We start from the raw sequence: 18,640 nt of genomic DNA on the forward strand, positions 1-18,640 counted from the left end.
AAATCGCTTCAGGCAAATGGCGGGATGTTTCCTTTGAAAGGGAACTGACGATTTCCTTCCCCACTCTTCCTTAATCCGAGCGTATGCTCCATCACTAATGACTTCGTTGTCGACGGGAAGTTAGACTCTAATCTCCTCCTCCTCCCCCATTTTGCACCCGTCGTTTATCACTCAAGCAGCTTCTCAATCTGCACGGTGAGGTTGAGTACTCCTCGTTCCAGTCCCTCCACCAATGAAAAATCCCTGGCAGTACTCTCCGCATGAGAGTCAGATGCGCAGACAACGTGATTTATTTTTCTGTGTCCTCTTATCGAAGACACGGAGCCAATGATCACTGGACTACGGAGGTGGACGCAGTGATTTCTACTCTACTACGATTCTGCTACCTGTTATTACTTGCATTGGTTACTTATGCCCACTGCACTATTCCCAGCAGGTTAACGTCTTAGGGGTGAGAACCTGGCCCTCTAGTACCAGAAACTGCCGTCAATTGATTAAAGAATTTCCGTCACCAATAATTTACAAAATGGTTCAAATGGCTCTGAGCACTATGGGACTTAACATCTGTGGCCATCAGTCCCCTAGAACTTAGAGCTACTTAAACCTAACTAACCTAAGGACATCACACACATCCATGCCCGAGGCAGGATTCGAACCTGCGACCGTAGCGGTCACGCGGTTCTAGATTGAAGCGCCTAGGAACGCACATCCACACCGGCCGGCAATAATTTACACTACAACTACAGAAGTCATACCAGTACGGTTTCAACCCGTGATAGGGTCATCTTCAGGGCAGTTTACACCATTTGGTCGGTCGCTGGAGTCGTCACCCTGCTTGTGCACGATTGATAGTTACCAATCGTGTAAACTGCCCTGAAGATAACCCTATCACGGGTCGAAACCGATTGGCGGCCAAAATAAATAATGCGATTGTGTGTCGTTTTGAATAATTGATTAGCGCCGAATACTTGTTGTAACAAGTAATGTACTGGTATGACTTCTGTAGTTGTAGTGTAAATTATTGCCGGCCGGTGTGGCCGTGCGTTCCTAGGCGCTTCAATCTGCGGTGATTTTGACATCGAAGACCGGCATAGTTGTGAAAGAGAGAAAGCTATAGATGCTACTGCAACCGGCGGGAACAATCACAGGAGATCGTTATCGAAAGCAATTTATGTGTTTGAGCCGATCACTGAAAGACGAAAGGCCACAGCACAGCGATAGACATGAAAAGCTGATTTTGTAGCATGACAGTGCTCGAGCCCATGTCGCAAAACCCGCCGAAAAAAAACGTATTCCTCTGACATTGTTTACCAACTTTTTAGTTCAATGGTACACGACCTGGCTGCCAGCGCTTCCTGTCATATGAACAATTGCAAAATTGGATCGATGGATGGATCTCCTCGAAAGACCCCCAGTTCTTCCGCCGCGGCATTCGTTTACTGCCAGAAAGATGGGAGAAAGTCGTGGCCGGCAATGGCCAGTACTTTGAAAAGTAAATTTTTTGGAAGATGCTTACAATAAAGCCTCTACCTTTTAGACAAAACGGCGGAAGCAAAGTTGTAGCCCTAGTAGTAAAGTTAATACTGGCAGTTCTTCTACGACTGCTTCCATTAATGATGATAATAATAATAATAGCAATAGTAATAATAATAATGGTAGTGGCAGGTGTAAAAAGATTTTATAGGGGTATGAAATAGATATTTAGTAATATAGCGATTTATAGGGAAAGAAAATTTAAGGAACTAAGAACACTGGGAAATGAGGAAGATCTGGTTGGATAAGATATACAGGTATAACGAGTGCGCATAGGAACATTGCAGTCGTTATTGTTGCTTCAGCTGATGTGTCAGGAACTGTTTTGTGAAGCTAGAGATGTTATTCATTTCTCTAATATAATGCGGAAATTTACTACAGAATCGGCTTCCCGCTACTGATAACGACTTCGAGAAAGTTGCTGAACGGTGGAGTGGGATAGAAAGGATTTTCCTGTGGTGCGGATGGGTGCTTCTGCCATGAGCCTTAAGGTCGAGGAGAGATGTGAGACATACTGTACGTTGATACGACTTAGGATATGGAAATCTCTGCGCTTGTCTGTTCGTAGCCAGGACAGCTGTGAGTGTGGTGGTAAACATCATAGCTATAACGAAGAGAGACATTCATATTCACTTCCAGGCGCCGTGAGTTTTCCTGAAAAAGGCCTTGCAGGATAACATCGCTGTAATCAATAATTGAAAATTGAAGTGTTTTTAGAAATTTCTTTCTCAGGTCAAGAGGGAAGTGCTTTTTATATTTTTGTAGGGTATGGAGAGGTGCTGATGCCGTCTTGTACGTAGCAGTTATGTGGCAGGCCCAATTTACATTTTCATCTGTTATTACTTCTAAACTCTTTACTAGGGGAGAGAACTTGATATTTGTCCCAATTAGGATTAGAGATGGTAGGGAATCCCGATATATGGGGCTAATGGACCTAGAATTACCAACAAATACCGCTTAGGTTTTTGGATGAATTGACGTTGATGTACTGACTACCAAATCTGACTTGATCTCAATCCGATGTGGCACACCTGGGACTCTATCGGACGCTAGACCAGCAGTCGATAATTTGCGGGAATTTCGTGACCTCTGGTGCTACATACCTCTGGACAACTACTAAGAACTTGTCGAATCTATGTTACACGGAAGTGCTGCTGTATTGAATTCCAAAATTGGACCAACACACAATTAAGCACGTAGCTATAATACTCTGGCTAATCAGTGTGTTACTGAATTTGAGAATAACGCCGCATCTTCGAGATAATCTTAAATCGTGGGCTCTGCATGCTGCGACTAAAAGCTATCGCACGGTGAATGACTCAAATGTACTTCGCAGGCATCTTCTTTAACATCGGAATTCATACCCACACTAGATTTAATTACGAGTGCTGACAACAGAGAATAGCACACAGCTTTTTCAACCTCGCAGCCTAGTTGTATTAAACAATAGTTGGCTTCCGCGGCCATTGTCACATTCAATAAAAATTTTCTGGGTTTGTGACCGCATTGTCAATACATAAGACTACCGACGTTTCGGTCCCTGTTGTAAGTGACCTTCTTCAGGGTGCTTTTGTTTACCCTGAAGAAGGGTACTTCCAATAGGGACAATGCGGTCACAAACCCAGGAAAAAAATTTGATTGAACATTGTAGTTGGCTTTCCGCTCCCTAGACAGACGAGTGAAATTTTACTGGAAAAATACAGCGATCAGCCACTTTTTTTTAATGCGTTTTATTTATGCCAATATGCATTTCGGGTTTGCACCCATCTTCAGCTGGCAAGTTATGTGTATCTTCAGTTTCTACAGTGGTACAATATCGACAGCAGTTTGGATGCTGTAGCTGGCCTGTGCAAAAGCGACGATTCCAATCATTTACTTCAATTTCGCGAGTTTAAAGTTACGCACTATCAGTTGTTCATTTGGATGCTCTTCGTTAAAAAACTTAAATAAATCCACATTTGCCCAACATGGAGCAGAAAAAGAACATCAAGTAACAGACATGTCCCATAACCTACAAGTTCTCCACCTAGCCAACAAAGGAAAAAGAATGAAGCTCCTAGAAGAAATCGAAGTTTATCCACATAAACATGCATCCCCTTCTGACATATTTACTAACAGAGTTACCTATCCGAATATTTCTGAAAAACTTCCACACTCAACTTATCAAACCACTTAGTAAACACAATCAAGAAATAACATAATTTAATATAAACCCAACAAATGCATGTAATAATATACAACATAAAAGAATCTTAATTCTATCTTTGTTATATTGTAAATGTGTGAATTACTGCTTATGTTATGTTAGTTTATTATCTCCAATACTGACTAAGTAACCAAAAAAATGTAAATGTATGAATTACTGCTTTATATAGATGTGTTATGTTAGTTTATTATCTTCAATACTGCCTAAGTAACCAAAAAAAACTTAGTATACATCATACTTAGAATACCTCTATCACCCAAGTCAATGTTTAGTAAACAGTAGCTTAGCTAGAACCTAAAAACTTACGTAAAATATAACTCTGTCCATAGATAAACTGCTTGTATGCAAACAAAACTGTCCGTCGACAACATGGCTGATACCGCAGTGCGCCTGTGTAAAATACGTGACAAAAAGTATTTGTGATGTTACAAAAAAGAAGAAAAGCCAAGAAAAAACAAGGAGCGAAGAATGTAAGTAAAATGAACAACTGATAGTGCGTAAATTTAAACTCGCGGAATTGAAGTAAATTATTGGAATCGTTGCTTTTGCACAGGCGAGCTGCAGCATCCAAACTACTGTCGATATTGTACCACAGTAGAAACTGAAGATGCATATAATTTGCCAGCTGAAGATGGGTGCAAACCCGAAATGCATAGTGGCACAAATAACACGCATTAAAAAAAAAAGTGGCTGGTCCCTGTATTTTTATAGTGAAATATCATTATCCACGGCCGCGGAGCTCAACAGTCCAAATAAAATGGACAAATTGTTATAGACGAGTGAAACCTTTTCTTCTTGAGGAATGAGTTCAGCATCTTGGTATGAATTAAACGTATGATCGTACTTTATAAAGATGGCACACCACATTGAATACACCGAGGCAGGCGCTCCGCTAGTGCTGCGACTGCGCAATGCTCGCAGCGGCAGCGGCGGTAGGTTTTGTCACTTCGGCCACCCAGGGCGGCAGCAAAACAATTGGCGGGTGGGCGTGCGGCCGGCCGGATAATCCAGCGAGCACGTACCAGCGCGGCGCGGCCTGCAGTTTTCATTACCGCACGTGTCACCTCCGGCCTGCACTTTTATTTATTACACCCGCAGCTGGAGCCGGAACGTAAAAAAACTGAGCGGCACGAAACGAAAAAAAACGTCGAAAAAAAAAACGCAACAGAGGCGGATGCGAAATTGTCCCCGCTCTTTTGGACCGGGTGGGGCGCCAGGGTGTGCTAGTCGGTACACCGTGTCTAGTTACTTATTCACAGCCAGGGAAAATTACCTGTTAAATTTGGATCATTAGCAGCAAATTCTATGTTGTTCTCCGTGGCTGTTTTTTTACCCTCCCTTTACTTCGCAATTTTTTAACAGTTGGGGTGATTTTACGGCTCAGTCTATCCCCTCTCTCCTGCCCTCCCCCCTCCCACACTTCTAACCATTTATTCAATTTTTTAAAATAATATATTGATGAGGGGTCTTGCTGCAGTAAGGGTGTGTTTGCCGAATTTTCGAGGATTTTTTTGCGAAATAATAACGTGTAAATACGTTACTGGCCTTAATTAAAAAGTAATTATGTTACACGGAAAAATGTGATAATCGCTGGTTGGAGTGTTAATGCCTGCCACAACGGCAGAGTAAGCGAGACGGCAGCGGTTCGGCTGAAACACTGAACGCCGATATCGTCCTCGTCTGAGACGCATTTCACAACACGAGGAAGACCAGCTCCGCCAATGCCACTGATGTCTTATGTTTGTCTCTGGGCTTTCGTACTGGGCGGCTTGTGTTCGTAAATCGTGTAATCGTGACACTGAGTAAAATGGTTAAGTACGCTACAGAAAACACAAAAATCTCTTCTCTGTGGAACACTCCGCTTTTCATAGATATGCCGCTGTTCTACTGAAGTACATAAAAAATTAAAACATTTTTGGCGCATGAAGCAAGACTTCTAGTTCAAAAGCTATGAGAAGCTCCGCGCTTAGTATTATCTCTTGTGAAAGTCCGCCTCTAATAAGCTCATTGTCGACGCGACGTTAAGCACTAATTTTCCCTTTCCATATGAATGTGTTAGAACGTTTTCTAAATGTTTGTAAATCGTGTAACTGATGCGGAGTGCGGATCTAGGCACTTTAGTCCGGAACCACGTGGCTGCCACGGTCGCAGGTTCGAATCCTGTCTCGGGCAGGTTAGTCAGGTTTATGTAGTTCTACGTCTAGGGTACTGATGACCTCAGATGTTAAGTCCCATAGTGCTTCGAACCATTTGAACTTTTGAGGCGGAGTGTGGGTACAAGAGCGATATTCGCCTAGCAGTATGCGCGAAACCACCTAAAAACCACATCCAGGCTGGTCGGCACTAAAAGAGGGCATCGGAATCGTTTATAATGGTGGAAGGAGAGTAATACCTCTTTCCATCCACGGGAAATTACATGAAATATACCAGAGATCGTCCGCACCTGCAGGCCACACGCGCCGCTATTGCCGCCTGCTGTGCGGAGTACGGACGTCTCGTGTTTCTATTCTTTGTATGCGGCCTACACAAGCCGAAGCCGGATATGAAAGAAGAACTTAATGGAATGAAAGGACACCGGGAGTTATCAGTTCAAGACACTGCTTTCTTTTTAGTCAATGTTGCCTGGTTTCAGAAAACAATGTTATCAATATTACTGCATTCACGTTATGCATAATACTGAACTTATCCGTGCATTTATTTATAAACTGTTAACTTTACAGTTGCCGTTTCAGCCGACCGCGCTGAGAACTGCTGACATGTTCTGATATTTCTTGATGCAATGATATTTGCCAGTATAAGGCACTTATGGTCAACACATTTTTCCCCTCCCATGGAAGTTGTCCACTGCCATAACTTACAAATGTGTCCAACATCATTTTCTAACCGTTTTGGATTACTGTACTGTTCACCTATCGTTGCACTCTTGAGTTGCCGCTTAACCAATTTTATACTTGCTGCGACATTGCATTTCCTGACACTCAGCTAATGGGTATAAGTCCGTTATTGTTTGACTTTAACTAGTCAAATATTTTGACCAGTTGGTAGGTAACGTGACATTTTGACCCATGCAGATAGTTTCCGACTCATTAAGGTCATTAGACAGAACATGATGACACTGGATGATGTACTTAAGATCCGCATAGTCACCTCGTACGCTACTACACCCGGCCTTCAATGCAACCTGCGAATGATTCGCAATGGTTATACGCGATACCCTTAGTCTTAGAGGTGGTATACATTTCATTTTGAGATTTAAGTTCAGGCATATAGACGGCCTCCCTTATTTCTCTTTTCTTCTTTTCGTTTCATTCAATCGATTCCACTTGGATTAATTCTGCATAATTGTATAGGACTTATAATTAGGGAGACAGACGTTTTTTGATATACAGAGAGTGAGAATCTACTTTGTAACCATGACTATATTAGGCATCTACTGGCGTTGCATTAATCCACTCAGCACAATGTGGGGTTGTCCTACATAAGGGTCCTAATGAAGTGTCTACGGTGACCAGGTGTTTGATGATTTTATAGTACGATTGCGTTGGTTTACTTCGTGAATGCAATTGGGTTTTAAGACAAACTCTTTTATGCTTATTATCGTTAATATTGCGGCAGCTGTTTGTCGTACCACACACAATACGACCTAGACCACACATAAGAAACTATGTATTCTGACATAGCTGTCACATTTTCTTGTATTTTAATTTATTTTATTGTTATCTATATAGTTTGATTATTATTAAAAAAAATCTTCCACTGTTCCACTGGACGCACGAATGTATGCAGTACATCTGATGTGTTGCATGGCCTATTACAACTGTGTGTTACGGTTTTATGAATAATAGCGTATACATATGTTCATATACCATGCTTTATTCGAGTAAAACAGTGAAAACTATTAACAACAGTATGACATAGGCAGAAGCATACGTGCCCTAATGTAACATATAGTTTCAATTATATACAATATATCTGTTTGAGCCACTTATATAGTTAACATGATACCTACAAGTGTTGACATATGTTCTATATTCTTTATAATTTTTTATAATAGTACATTTCTTCTACTCATTGTACAGGGGCCTTAAGATGGCATCAATGTAATGCCGAAACTGGTAGCATATAGAAATTCATAAAATAAAATAAATTTCTACAATACACACGGCTGTTGGTAAATCATTGCTCCAAAAACTTCATGCCAGCCGTCGTCACATGATCCATAATGGATCAACGAAGATTGTTCTAATATTGGTTGCTTTGAGTGATGCCAGACGTCTTATTTTTCTCTCTCTATCTTTCTCTTTGTGTGTGTGTGTGTGTGTGTGTGTGTGTGTGTGTGTGTGTGTTTTTCGTCAGCCATGTTACTGGCATGGAAGATGTTTCTGAGGTAAGTCTGACGTCACGTAAAGCAACAAGTCCCTCGACTTCCTGCTGTGCGTTACAAAGCGACAAGGCTGCGATTCTGTCCGGAGAAAGCCGTGTGGTAGCGCTGCCCTGTAAAAGGAGCAGCAAGGCGGACATGACTGTGCCGTCCGACATATCACGACATGAGGCAGCGGGACTGGTTTTTGTAAAAGCAGTGAGAGCGCATGTCGGTAATGATCGGCGGTGTGTAATGTCCCGGCAAAACCTGTGACCCCGCGTCTTTTTCTGTCTGCAGAGGACTTAGGTCGCTTCCCGAGTTCCGGCGGCGTAATCACCTCCCTGTGGATTGCTCCTTTGTTCAACTGTCCCGCCTGCTACTCGCAACTCATGATATTCCTGGTCCACGGCAGCTCTTTTCCTTGATTACTACATCATTCCTCGACACAGAGAGGGAAGGAGAACTCGCAGTGTCTCTTTTGAGCCGAAATGAGTTTAAAGAAGTGGCCAGGCGCCAGTAAGAATCGTGCTCTGAGCGTTCCGTAGAAAATTAATTATTTATGTAGACAGTTCATCTGTGCGGGAAACGAGAATCCTACTATTTTTGTCTGTTATCGACATGGGTTTTTTTGTGTGATGTGATTGAAATTAAGAATTTTCTGATTTTCTCTTTAATTGCTCTGTGAAACCTCGCTCCTCTTACCGAGCCATGTGGCACAATGGTTAGCGCACTGGACTCACAGGCTGAGGGACGAACGGTTCAAGTCCGTGTCCAGCCATCCTGATTTAGGCTTTCCGTGATTTCCCTAAATCTTATCAGGCAAATGCCGGGGTGGTTCCTTTAAAAGGGCACGGCCGTTACTTCCACATCCTTCCCTAACCCGATGGGACTGATGACCTCGCTGTTTGGTCCCTCTCCCCCAGAACAAGCAGCCAACCTTGCTTCCTGCCAAATTTCATGATTCTAGGTCAACAGGAAGTGTCGTAAATGTTTTAATGGCTGAATTTGCGAGTATCAAAATATGTGACATAGACGGTCGTACCTTTTGGTTACGTCGGCTTAGAAGCTTACATTTATTACGCCAGAAATGGAATTTAATCTTAGTATGACATTAATTTCAAATTGATACGCGTACCTGTGAAAAAGGGTTTCAACAGCCGGACAGAAAGAGAGAGAGAGAGAGAGAGAGAGAGAGAGAGAGAGGAGGACGAACAATAAAGTTGACCTATAAGGATTCCTTTTTTATCGTTCGAGGACACAAGAATAAAGATAGCTTTAAGGCATTTAAAAAAGGGTAAAATATTAATTTCATTGTTGAAAAATACCAATTTTAGTAAAGTTGTTGATATTCAAAATTGCATAAGCCCACAGTTAACCTTTAAGCATTATTCTAGCGAACTGATGAGGGCGGTATACGTAGACTATTCTCCTGTCTGGTCACTGTGATTTTCTTTCTTGCAGATTTTCTTTCAGTGTTCATAGCACTGGAACATCTGGTCACGGTAATGGAAGGATTACTGTGGATATAGTGAGATTTATATCCGCTGCTTTAGCTGGACCTCGCAGTTTCAAAGAGAGAGATGTAAAAAAAAAAAAGAGAGGAAAAAACGATATCTGAGACTGCTAATAACGACTTTGGTAAATCATGTTATTCTAGTGATAAGGCTTTAACTTTGTCTACACGGAGTTGGGAAGCAGCGGGTCCTGTAGAAGGCGTTTTCATTCGGATGAAAGGACCTCACCGACAAATTATGAGAAATAATCGGTTACACAAAGCCGATCATTTTTTGTTACGGAATATGTAGTCTTTAACGCATCCTTAAGTGATAATAATGAATAACTTCAACTGCACAAAAATTACGGTTCATTTTTATTAGGTATTCTCTGACAGTTCTTTACATGTGAATGATTAAAAAAAATCCGCCGTGTGCCCCATCATACGACGTCCGTCATCTGCAGTGAGAGGTGGACGTGGTTTCACCTTGGTTTCGGCACGTATTGACGTCACTCCTCGAATACCCGACAAGTCGTGGTCCGAAATGCTCGAGCCGAGCCTCACGGCTATCGCTATCTGTTCTCGATCAAACTCAGATACATCGCGCTCCTTTCCCATTCTACATACGGACAGCACGCTCACTGATACTGAATCCACCGTGCGTGTGTCTGACAAGCTGTCATTCCTCTCCAGGTGACGCTGCTAAGGCGTGGACCGGTTTATATTGATAGTAGGTCGGTGATCATAACGTTCTGGCTAATCCTTGTAGGTCCCGCAACAAAAAAAATGATCGATTATGTATGTTCTCCGTTCCTCAAAGTTAGTCGTTGACTTCCTGAAACACCCTGTACTAAACATATTGGTGCACTGAATTGGAAACATAGTACTTGGAAAGCTGCAGATGGAACGAAGGTGACACAAGGTATGCGTTGTGCAATCACCATTAGAACAGTGAAATACAGCCTCTCTACCGTGATAAAATTATAGTGAATGAACAAAATTCGCTGCAATTTTCTAATGCAATACAGTGCATTTTAGCGGGAATAGGTCTTGGGAGTGCTATTTTCCAGGTTCAAGGCATCTGAGAGTCGCCTAGAATGTCTTGTACTGAGGTGAAATTTTTCACAGAGCGCTTTTTGTCAGGTGGCGGTGGGAGAAGTAAAAATTCTAACATTAAAAATTTGTGTACAAGTAAGGGCCACCCTGTTTGTTCTCCCATCAAGTGATCGGGCCTTTCTGCTGTATTGCAGGCGGCAGACGGCGGAGGAGCGCGAGGCGGAGCGGCAGGCGGCCAACCGGCTGATGATGTCGCTGCAGGCCGAGGCGCTCAGCAAGGGCATGTACCCGCCCCCACACCCGCCGCCACCCCCGGGGGCGGACGCGCCCGGCGCGCTGGCGGCCGCCGCCGCGGCTGCCGCAGCCGCCTCCGTGTCCGCGGCCGGACAGCCCCCGCAGCCGCCCCCGCACCTGGCTGTCTCCACGGCGGGCGGCGCCGCCTCCACGACGGCGCTGAGCGCGCTGCAGAACCTGCAGCCCTGGGCTGGCGCAGAGTACGGCGTGCACCCGCCGCCTCCGCCCCCGCTCGCCTCACCCATCTGCTAGGCCGACGACCCCGTCGAACGACTCCTACTCATCCAGTGAATCTCGACACATCGACAATCCCCAGATATCTCTGTCGCGCGGCCGATGAGCGTGGCGACTGCTCTGGATACGACATCCTCACTCAGCAAGACACCCCGATGCTCCAGCGGCAATCGACGGAGAAAAATTACAGAAAACAGCCTTCGCCTATACCTGTCTCTGCTATATGTTCGTGATTGAAGTTGGACTGGCGTAACTGACTCTACGTTTTACTAGCGGGAAACAACCTCACAATTCTATGAGCGAAAGAACACTTTCACTAACGAGACAGACTCGTAACCTCCTCAGATTCTGTTTGTCCCGTAGTATTACGAGCTTATATCGCCATACAAAGCTTTAGCGCACTTCTTACTGCTATGCTCTGATTCAAGAGGACACCAGTCTTCTAGCTTCATAACGTCAGAGTGTTCACATCATACTGCAATAGTAATTCGCAGTACTGTGAAACTTTAACATAAGAGCCTTAAATTCCAAACATCAGAAGCGTGAAAGACGATCCGCTTCTCGTAGAAATGTAATGTATCTACACGTCACCGTGACATACAAAATCAAGAATGGACCGAAGAACTTAACGAGGAGTTTTAAAAAAAATGAAATAGCGTACGCTGAAACCGTACACTATATAATTCCATGGGTGTAAACGCTCGGTCACTGTTACGCGGCAAAGCCCATAATCAAGGGTCGGGAATAACTGTGATCCTCCAGGACCAACATGTGTCACAGTCGTTAGCGAGGAGCGACGCAAAAACCAACTCATCTGGGGAACTCTTGTGCTCCCACGATGCACCTGAGACCGCATGTGTGTGTGTGTGTGTGTGTGTGTGTGTGTGTGTGTGTGTGTGTGTGTGTGTGTTTGTGTGTGTGTGTGTGCGCGCGGATGCGAGAACGGGAACGAAGAGAACCCCCCAAGAGTGATGAAAACATTCACAAGAAAAGGATTTCGAACGATTGCAAGGAAATGTAGTAGTTATTTTTTGCTTACGCAATTCCGCTGGAGGAGCTGCAATCAGAGAGGTGCAGGAACCGTTAGCTCTAATGCCCTACTGGCGTATAACTGGCAATGGTGAGAAGAACAGGCTTGGGAAGGAACCACACATGTGCTCTAATTTACTCCAGATCCACTACGAACAAAGTTAGTACGTCGTTGGTGTGCCTCGGTGGGAACGCTTCAGTGAAGTGAGGAGTGTGACGAACGATAATGAGACAGCTCAGGACGTAACCGTGTTCTTACAGACCTCTGATAAGACAGTTTCGTCGCTATGTACAGTACACATGTCCTATGTTATCAAATGTTTCCGTTTATTTTGTGTGTGACGTTCCTACACATTTTTGCTGTAAATTACGAAGCACGACCTCTACGAAATGTTTCCGTAAGTTTTTTTTTAAAGGAGTTTCCTTTAGGTTTCAAAAGCTTCGTAGCAGAAGCTGGTGACATAGAACGAATTATACGACTGAAGGTAAAGTTCCGCTGTTCTCATTTTTGTTTATGCTTACAGTGTTTCTGTAGAGTTTAACTTCCATGAGAGTCATTTCACCTACGGAGAGTAACATCGATTATACATATACTTGTAATATTTATGTACATTTTCAGACATAAATATCGAGACCACAGTTAGAAGTGACTGCCGAAATAAAGTAGCACGTAACACTGCATATTTTGTATAAATTTGGTTTCTTTTACCCAGTCTTTCTCCCCTCAGTTTCCTTCCTTATCCTCTGCCACTACAGAGTATTATAGACCTATATAGTGGTGCCATTAAGGTGAGGTATTCGGTGGACCACATTTCTAAACAGTTGGTCCACTGCGACTGGGGCTATTGGCGAAAGAATATTAATACATTGACTCCCGTGTGAGTTAAAAATAATTCACGGAAAATTTCTTCTTTGGACCACGTGAAATAAATACAACATACACATATATTTTTTCTCATTTAGAGCTCCGACATGCCGTGGCAAATCAAAATAGCATGCTTTGACACTGCGTTAAGTGGAGTCATTGCTCCAGTAACAAATCATGTTCATAGCCTATGGTTTTCAGGAACTCAAGAAAAGTCAAAAGGAACCTGTAATAGTGAGTTATATACAACTCATGTGGATCAGTTTTCTTGGAGTTCTCTTCTTCTGATGATTCATTTATTATTTACTTTGACATATTACTTACACTGTAAAATATTTGCGTTCTCAAAATGACATTGTACTAAATTTAAACTGAAAAATCATTTATAATTGCGATTTGTAACTGTAACACCTGTAAGTGCTGTGCTTCGTAATAAAACACTCTATACAGAAATAGGAGTCATAATTATAATATTTCCATGCAATTATTTTTTTGCGTTTCTTGATGGCTCGTTCTCATTGCCGTTCACAGATCACTTCTTCGTGGCACACTATGTACCAAGTTTACTTTCAGATTGACTTCCAGACTCGACTGATAAATGAAGTAATCAGCACTCATGTCCATTGCTTCATTCAAGAATTTCTCCAAATGGCTTTGCTCATCTTCATAGTTACTGCGTGACATTTCTTTGCTTCTTAATATCAACAGATTATAGCACAAGCTACATCATATGAAGAAGTTACAACAATGAAGAGACCCAATAAGGTGACTGCACACAAATAATATTACGGAATGAAAGACTGACAGGATAACCAATCCAGAATTATCAGGTAGTTAGTAAATACGTAACACTTACTCTGGCAATGTGTAACTCACACAAAAAAATGTAATGTAAGATACTAAACTGAAATATTTTCAACTCATTTACGCATAAATAGATTGTTTAATGATAAATAAATCAGACGATGAAAAAAGTGCGAAATGGACCCAGAAATCAGTTATACAAGTGTCTCATGATGACAAGCCAATGTGTTAGATACCTTAGGGCCAAAATGATTAAAGATTAAAAAATACAAAGATAGTCGGATTTCAATGAAAGTGAATGGCTCTGAGCACTATGGTTCAAATGGCTATGAGCACTATGGGACTCAACATCTTAGGTCATAAGTCCCCTAGAACTTAGAACTGCTTAAACCTAACTAACCTAAGGACATCACACACACCCATGCCCGAGGCAGGATTCGAACCTGCGACCGCAGCAGTCCCGCGGTTTCTAACTCCAGCGCCAGAACCGCACGTCCATCGCGGCCGGCTAAAAGTGAATGAGACGTACAGTACGACGGAAACTAGCGTCTCGTATGTGCTTTGAAACACACAGTGGTGGCAATGTAATTCCACCATACACTCCCCTACAGGTCCTTGTACTGAAACTGACGACAAAAAGAATAGATAAGAAAAATAAGAAACACAGTTGTCACAAACCATTGCAATGAACCCTTAAGGTCGTAACTGAGACTAGTGGTTCTTAAATGATATTCCACTTACAACATAATATATGAGAGTTAGTCACAAAGTTTAAATTACCATCTCTGAAAAATCAAGCTGTGACCATGACACTTGGGACGGTGTCAGCCCTTCTCTAAATATTCAGCCCTCAATGCGCCACATTTTCGCCAACAGTGGATGGTTTGGCGGAGAACTCGGTTGCAGAAATGTTCCACCTCGAAAATCACATCCTCGCCATTGTGAAAGTGCCTGCCGTGCAATAATACCTTCATCTGAGAAAAGAGGGAAGAAGTCACTGGGAGCCATGTTAGGAGACTACCGGGGGTAAGACAAAATTTAATAGCATAAAGAAGAGACATGTGTGACTGCGCCCTATGCAGACTGAGCTGGGGCGCTGTCATGGATCAAAAATGCCTCCTTGGACAGCTTGCCGTGGCGTTTCGCCTTGGCAGCCACCCTGTAGCCTCGTCAGAAATGTCGGTTAGTCTGCACTCTATGAACTTAATCTGCTTGCACCACACCTTAGTAGACCAAAAAACAACTAGCGTCACCCTACCCGATGAACCATCTTCTTTTGCGAATTTTAGGGAAGTGTGGTTCACCTGTAAAAGCGACTGCATATAGGACGCTAATGCGACGTCTTCTTAAGTACTGCCCGAGTGTTTGGGATCCGTACCAGGTCGGATTGAAGGAGGACAGCGAAGCAATTCAGAGACTTGTTATTACTTTTGATACCCCTAGGTTCGAACAACACATAAGTGTTACTGAGATGCTTGGAGAGATCAAATGCGAAATCCTGGAGAGAAGACGAAGTTATTTTCGAAAAATTTAAAGAACCTGCATTTGAAGCTGACTTCAGAATGATTCTACTGGTGCCAACATATGTTTCGATGAATGGCCATGAAGACAAGATACGAGAAATTAGGTTTCATACGGAGGCATATAGACTGTCATTTTTCCCTCACTTCGTTTGCGACAGGCGCAGGAAAGGAAATGACTCGTAGTGGTACAGGGTACCCTTGCGCCACGAACCGGACGGTGGCTTGCGGAGTATCTATGTAGATGTAGATAACGGACATGTGTTCATTGCTTGCTTCACTCCTTTGACTCAAGTTTATAATGATACATCCAACACTCACCTATGTTGATTAGGTGCCTAAGGAAGTCATCTGGATTGTCCTGACACAGCTACATTTCCGCTGCTGCCTCGATCTGGTGGGCTTTTTGAATGGTTGAGAGCAGTCGCGGAACCCAGCGAGCGAAGAAATTCTTTGTCACGTTCAAAATGAGCAATATGTTGAAAGCTGACCCATGACTAATTTGAATTTTTTCCTCTATCGCTGTGATTGTGATACGACAGCCTCCATTTCTTTTGTGATTCTCAGTTATTCACAGGGAGATGGTCCTCACTTCGCTCTTCACATTTGAACTTATTTGACCAAGATGGAAGCGTCTGCAGCAACTAACCACTGCCTCATATGACGGTGCATTGTTTCTATACACTTTCAGCAACTCGCCGTGAATTATTGCTGCATTGTTCTCTTTCAAATGCAAAAAATGAATAACTGTATGATAAACCACTTTACCAACGGACTCCGCCACTTCTGGGGTTTCCGTATGTAGCAGGACTGAAAACATACACTTGCAAAAGACAAAAAATTATTTACGTAATTTAATTTTTTTGAGGTGATAATTAATATTACATGACAACCTTTCTTTCAAACACAGTATTTGTACTAGAACATATACACTCCTCGAAATTGAAATAAGAACACCGTGAATTCATTGTCCCAGGAAGGGGAAACTTTATTGACACATTCCTGGGATCAGATACATCACATGATCACACTGACAGAACCACAGGCACATAGACACAGGCAACAGAGCATGCACAATGTCGGCACTAGTACAGTGTATATCCACCTTTCGCAGCAATGCAGGCTGCTATTCTCCCATGGAGACGATCGTAGAGATGCTGGATGTAGTCCTGTGGCACGGCTTGCCATGCCATTTCCACCTGGCGCCTCAGTTGGACCAGCGTTCGTGCTGGACGTGCAGACCGCGTGAGACGACGCTTCATCCAGTCCCAAACATGCTCAATGGGGGACATATCCGGAGATCTTGCTGGCCAGGGTAGTTGACTTACACCTTCTAGAGCACTTTGGGTGGCACGGGATACATGCGGACGTGCATTGTCCTGTTGGAACAGCAAGTTCCCTTGCCGGTCTACGAATGGTAGAACGATGGGTTCGATGACGGTTTGGTTGAACCGTGCACTATTCAGTGTCCCCTCGACGATCACCAGAGGTGTACGGCCAGTGTAGAAGATAGCTCCCCACACCATGATTCCGGGTGTTGGCCCTGTGTGCCTCGGTCGTATGCAGTCCTGATTGTGGCGCTCACCTGCACGGCGCCAAACACGCATACGACCATCATTGGCACCAAGGCAGAAGCGACTCTCATCGCTGAAGACGACACGTCTCCATTCGTCCCCCCATTCACGCCTGTCGCGACACCACTGGAGGCGGGCTGCACGATGTTGGGGCGTGAGCGGAAGACGGCCTAACGGTGTGCGGGACCGTAGCCCAGCTTCATGGAGACGGTTGCGAATGGTCCTCGCCGATACCCCAGGAGCAACAGTGTCCCTAATTTGCTGGGAAGTGGTGGTGTGGTCCCATACGGCACTGCGTAGGATCCTACGGTCTTGGCGTGCATCCGTGCGTCGCTGCGGTCCGGTCCCAGGTCGACGGGCACGTGCACCTTCCGCCGACCACTGGCGACAACATCGATGTACTGTGGAGACCTCACGCCCCACGTGTTGAGCAATTCGGCGGTACGTCCACCCGGCCTCCCGCATGCACACTATACGCCCTCGCTCAAAGTCCGTCAACTGCACATACGGTTCACGTCCACGCTGTTGCGGCATGCTACCAGTGTTAAAGACTGCGATGGAGCTCCGTATGCCACGGCAAACTGGCTGACACTGACGGCGGCGGTGCACAAATGCTGCGCAGCTAGTGCCATTCGACGGCCAACACCACGGTTCCTGGTGTGTCCGCTGTGCCGTGCGTGTGATCATTGCTTGTACAGGCCTCTCGCAGTGTCCGGAGCAAGTATGGTGGGTCTGACACACCGGTGTCAATGTGTTCTTTTTTCCATTTCCAGGAGTGTATATAGCACGCAACTGATAACATGTTCATTTTCTCTCATAATTGGCCGCATCTTAACACGCAGGAGACGCCTATTTGAGTACTACCCTCAGGACGAGAAAGAAAGTTCTTATAAATGGCAGCGACGTATATCTCTGAAGACATATGCTGAAAACCATCTGAATATTATTCTTGTCATCATGAAGCGTGTAAATTACACAGGCTGAAAAGGAACACATCAATTGCACGATAATGATCGAAGCAGAAGAAATGAATTAAAATTTGTGCTGCGGCCAGGACTCGAACCCGGATCTTCTTGCTAGCCAGGCAAAAATGCTAACAACTACACCACCGCAGCACGACAATCGAGAGCGCAGCACAAACTACTGAAGTTGAGTGCCCTCACCAACGCAAACTTCAGTTCATATCCTCTGCTTATTTTCCCTTACAGTTAAGTTTGTGTTGGGGAGAGCAATTAGCTTGAATAGTTTGTGCAGCAACGTTCACCATCGTGCTGTGGTGGTGTAATGGTTAACATATCTGCCGAGCAAGAAGACCCGGGTTCGAGTCCCAGCCCCAGCACAAATTTTAATTCATTTCTTCTGCTTCGATCATTATCGTAGATAATTTAATTATAAGATCTATGACATCAATTGTAATTCAGCAAAGCAACTCAAAAAGGGCACAACAAAGCTCTAATCTTTCCCACATTCCAACCGAAAGCCTCCTTACTATTGAACATAACCTAAGAGGTCATGTCGCAACGCCAAACCTTACGATTTCAGATGCAATATCCAAGTGAACATCAACTCGACCGACACAAAGGTATTTTCGTCACTCAATCAAAACCACAATTTCTCTTCACGGCGATTATCGATCGTACAATTTTTAAACAATACTTTCTCATAAA

At 43.8% G+C, this 18,640-nt stretch overlaps 1 protein-coding gene and 1 non-coding gene across 2 annotated transcripts in view; one reads left to right on the top strand and one right to left on the bottom strand.

Annotated features, from left to right (window-relative positions):
* Nucleotides 1–12,898, top strand: part of LOC126354361 (T-cell leukemia homeobox protein 3-like) — a 355,401-nt gene extending 342,503 nt beyond the window's left edge. The window contains exon 3 of the mRNA XM_050003941.1: nucleotides 10,848–12,898. Within this exon, the coding sequence (XP_049859898.1) occupies nucleotides 10,848–11,199 (352 nt within the window). The 3' untranslated portion in view covers nucleotides 11,200–12,898. The remainder of the gene's footprint in view (nucleotides 1–10,847) is intronic.
* A 5,117-nt stretch (nucleotides 12,899–18,015) lies between these two features.
* On the bottom strand, nucleotides 18,016–18,088 carry Trnaa-ggc (transfer RNA alanine (anticodon GGC)). Its single transcript has one exon. It is a non-coding gene; the product is annotated as a tRNA-Ala (tRNA).
* Nucleotides 18,089–18,640: the final 552 nt, after the last annotated feature.

The sequence above is a fragment of the Schistocerca gregaria genome, chromosome 3 (assembly GCF_023897955.1).
Source record: "Schistocerca gregaria isolate iqSchGreg1 chromosome 3, iqSchGreg1.2, whole genome shotgun sequence".
NCBI classification, from domain to species: Eukaryota; Metazoa; Arthropoda; class Insecta; order Orthoptera; family Acrididae; genus Schistocerca; species Schistocerca gregaria.